Source organism: Centruroides sculpturatus, unplaced genomic scaffold (assembly GCF_000671375.1).
Source record: "Centruroides sculpturatus isolate CEXI.00-Female unplaced genomic scaffold, Cexi_2.0 scaffold818, whole genome shotgun sequence".
Classification (NCBI taxonomy): domain Eukaryota; kingdom Metazoa; phylum Arthropoda; class Arachnida; order Scorpiones; family Buthidae; genus Centruroides; species Centruroides sculpturatus.
Window position 1 is genome coordinate 336,663 of NW_019385001.1, and position 3,559 is coordinate 340,221.

The following is a 3,559-nucleotide window of genomic DNA, read 5'->3' on the forward strand; positions in this document are numbered from 1 at the left end:
ATTTTTTTATATTTTTATAAAATTAAATAATTTATATATTCAATTTTATAATTTTTTTAGATGTATGAAGATGCTTATAATGATCATGCATATACTGAAGTATATGAAGAATTAAGGCAAGTCATTTTAATTAATTTAAATCATAATAAATTGATTAAGTGTATCTGTATGCGTTACTACGCGTTGAAACACACAATAATAAGCGCGTAACGCGCCGCGTTTTGATACGCATCGATAGAAAATGCGATAAACATTATATTAAATTGAAGTTTTATTCAATAATTCAGAGCCTTAAATAGATTTTTCAATTTAAAAAGAATACTAATTACAATAGGCTATATGTTTCGAAACGATAAAAAAATATTATTAAAAATTATTTCTTAAAATTTAAAAATTATAAAACGACTAAATAGGACTTTGTTTTCTGATATCAGTAATGAAAACTATCTTGATGCATACCCTGATGAATATGAAGGCAATGGATATACAGAACCTGAATATATTCGTAAGTACTTTGTGTTTTAATTAATTTCTAAGTTAACGAATAAACCTAATTTAAAATTTAATTAACTTTCTAAATAATAAATAATATAATAATTAAAACGCGTTTTAATATAAAGCCCTTATTATCACCATTCACCCTAATTAATTTCGAAAATTACAATGTATATATGAATATGTAATGCAAATCGGTAGTTATTTATTGTTTATGTTCTTTATGTTGATACTGAATTTTGATAAAATGTATAAATTATGCGATGTATACGTTATGTATTTAAAAATCTATTCAGTATTTTGTTTTATTTTATGTTAAAACAAAAGGAATTATACGTTATAAAGAAATAAATACGGTAAAATAATATTGAGAAATTTAAAAAATAAATATAGGAAGTCCTCTGTAATTTATGTAAGATATCAAGTGTTTGAAATAATTTGTTTATTTGCACGATAATTGGTTAAAGACGTGATTAATATCAAAGCGATTGGTTGGAGGCGTACTTACGATCGTACAAATCAACCAATTGTTGTTAAGATAAAAATTTAATTGACGGGAAAGAAACCAATAGAATGCCTGTTATTTTTATTTTATTTTTAATCAAACCTCCTTAATTAAAATTCAATATTTTGTTTGAATGAAAATAATACTTTTACATTTAAAAGAAATTTTAGTTTTTTTTTGTATTTTTGTGCTATTATTCGAAGTTATTATTATTTACTAATGTTCCATCCTATAAATACCCTTCACTGTTCACGTTTGTTAAATGATTATTTAAAGTATCTGCTGCACATTTAACATTCACATTACTTCATTTTTATGCACAAAATCCTTCAAACTTATCTATCAGAAAATCCGTTGGATTATTCTGCCATAAAGTTGAAGTATTTTTCTCGGATTTTCTAAAGTTATAAAGCACTAGAAAAAAAAATCTTTTTGTATTGAAAACTATGGAGCCTTAACCTTTCTGAATCATTTATTTGCGTTTAGATGAGCATTGGAGCTCCACAGTTGGACGTGGAGGAAGAAGCAAAAGTATCAGCGGCGTTACCAGCCGTCCTCTGAGTAGAAGCAGCATTCGAAGCCATCCTTATGGACCACCACCTCAACCCGTCCTATATTAAATAAAACCATCACCTTTATTTGGTTTCTTTTGTACATATTCCCAAAAAAAACAAAATATATATATATAGCGAGAGCAAGCTGCTGGCATCAAGTGTTTTGCAAGGAAGATAGCAGAAGCAGCGAATGCAAATGAAATAATCGTAGCATATTTCCATAAGTCGCTCGACTAAACTCAGTATGAAATATTAAATGTTTATCATGATAACTTTCAACATAAATTGTTTTTGTTTGAATTTATAAATAGTTTTTGAAGACGAAACCATTTTTAAAATTCTATTTCTTGGGAAAAATTGACCAAAATGGAATATTTATCATTCAAAAATAAATAATTTATTTATTTATTTGAAGTGATAAGAATTACTTAAACTAATTATAAAATATTGTAGCTAGATTTTTGCTTAGTTATAAATTAAATATTTATATTTTTACCCATATTTAATACTTAATTTATGTTGTCTAGCTGAGAGCTTTTCGCATTGCTTTTCTGTTAGATTTTATATATTTTACAATATTAATGGTGTACTCTTTTAAAAATTTTATTTAAAGACATTTCTGAAAACATTTTAAATACTTGAAAAGATAATAAATTATAAAAATACATTTTTAATACTGTAATGTATATGGTTAGTACGCGACTCTCTTATCTATAGAGGTTGTACAAAAGAGTCTCTTGGTGAGTTTAATAGATAAAATATAATAAATTTTTAGTAATAGTTTGTTTTAAATTAATTTTATATTTATTAAATAAAAATAGAATTAAATAATTACTGTAAAAATTGTTTACGTTGTAAAACAAAGAATAACTCTTAAAATTATAGCTAAAACATAATTATAAATGAATATTAGCACATTATAATCATTAANAATGCTGTTAATATCATAAATGTGAGAATACCAAATATTTTTCCACACTTTAAATTGACTGGTAAATCGTCTTTGTAATATGGCCTTTGAACTTTTACCACAAATGCTGTTGTGGTAACTGTTTTAAGTTTATTTTCATTATTACTGTATTATGGTGCTTGTTGAATGAATGAATGAATGAATAACTTAAGAAAAATTTATAGTTTTTACTATTTTAAAAACATTGTTTCAGGGAAAGAAGCTGTAACATTTTTTACATCAAATTTGATTTGCTATCTTAATCATGGTAGATTTATTAATGTTTTAGCTTTATTTAATATAACAATGTTAAATAATTTTTGGTTATAGAAAAAATATATGAAAATTTTTAAGGTATTTAACCTTTGCACATTACTCATTTTAAGAAATGTAGAAAAATTACTAGTACAGTAGACTTCTGCAAATTTGACTTAATGTGGACTGAGAAAGTGATTAGTTATTGAAAACGACAAGTTTTATATGGCGTATCAATTATGCTACTCTAAGTGACTGAATTTTTGTAAAGATATTATATATTCAAATTTGTATACATATTAACTACATACCAATAGCGACTATTTCTATTTGTAGTTAAATTTTAATTTAAAAAATATTAACTATTCAGTGGCTACTTTAGAGTTAGTGACATTTTCATCATGGCATTTTGAAGTGGCATCTTGGTAAAAGGGTTATGTATGCTTTTTGTTAGCACATGGAATTGATGCTATTATCAAAAGTGTTGCCATTGAAGAATGATAACTTATTTTACTTAGTGTTAAATTAGAGGTAAAAATTAGGTTACATGTATTTTTTTTTTATTTTGAATGACACAAACTTTATGGAATGTCAAGTTATTGAGTTGAATTTCCAGGACTCTGCTATATATGTCAGTGTTTGATATTAAAATAATTTTATATAAATAATTTATAACTGCATCAACTTACTTCTTAACTTAAAACTTAGCTAATATTTATTAGGATGATGATAATGAACTTTAATATGTAAATTTTTTATATTTAGCATATCATGTAAATGAAGGAATACCAAGAATACCAG

At 24.7% G+C, this 3,559-nt stretch overlaps 1 protein-coding gene across 1 annotated transcript in view; it reads left to right on the plus strand.

The window, feature by feature from the left end:
* The window catches only part of LOC111633236 (KH domain-containing, RNA-binding, signal transduction-associated protein 2-like), a 13,784-nt gene extending 12,102 nt beyond the window's left edge, over positions 1-1,682 (plus strand). Inside the window, exons 5-7 of the mRNA XM_023377772.1 lie at positions 61-116; positions 435-505; positions 1,487-1,682. Of these exons, the coding sequence (XP_023233540.1) occupies positions 61-116; positions 435-505; positions 1,487-1,620 (261 nt within the window). The 3' untranslated portion in view covers positions 1,621-1,682. The remainder of the gene's footprint in view (positions 1-60; positions 117-434; positions 506-1,486) is intronic.
* Positions 1,683-3,559: the final 1,877 nt, after the last annotated feature.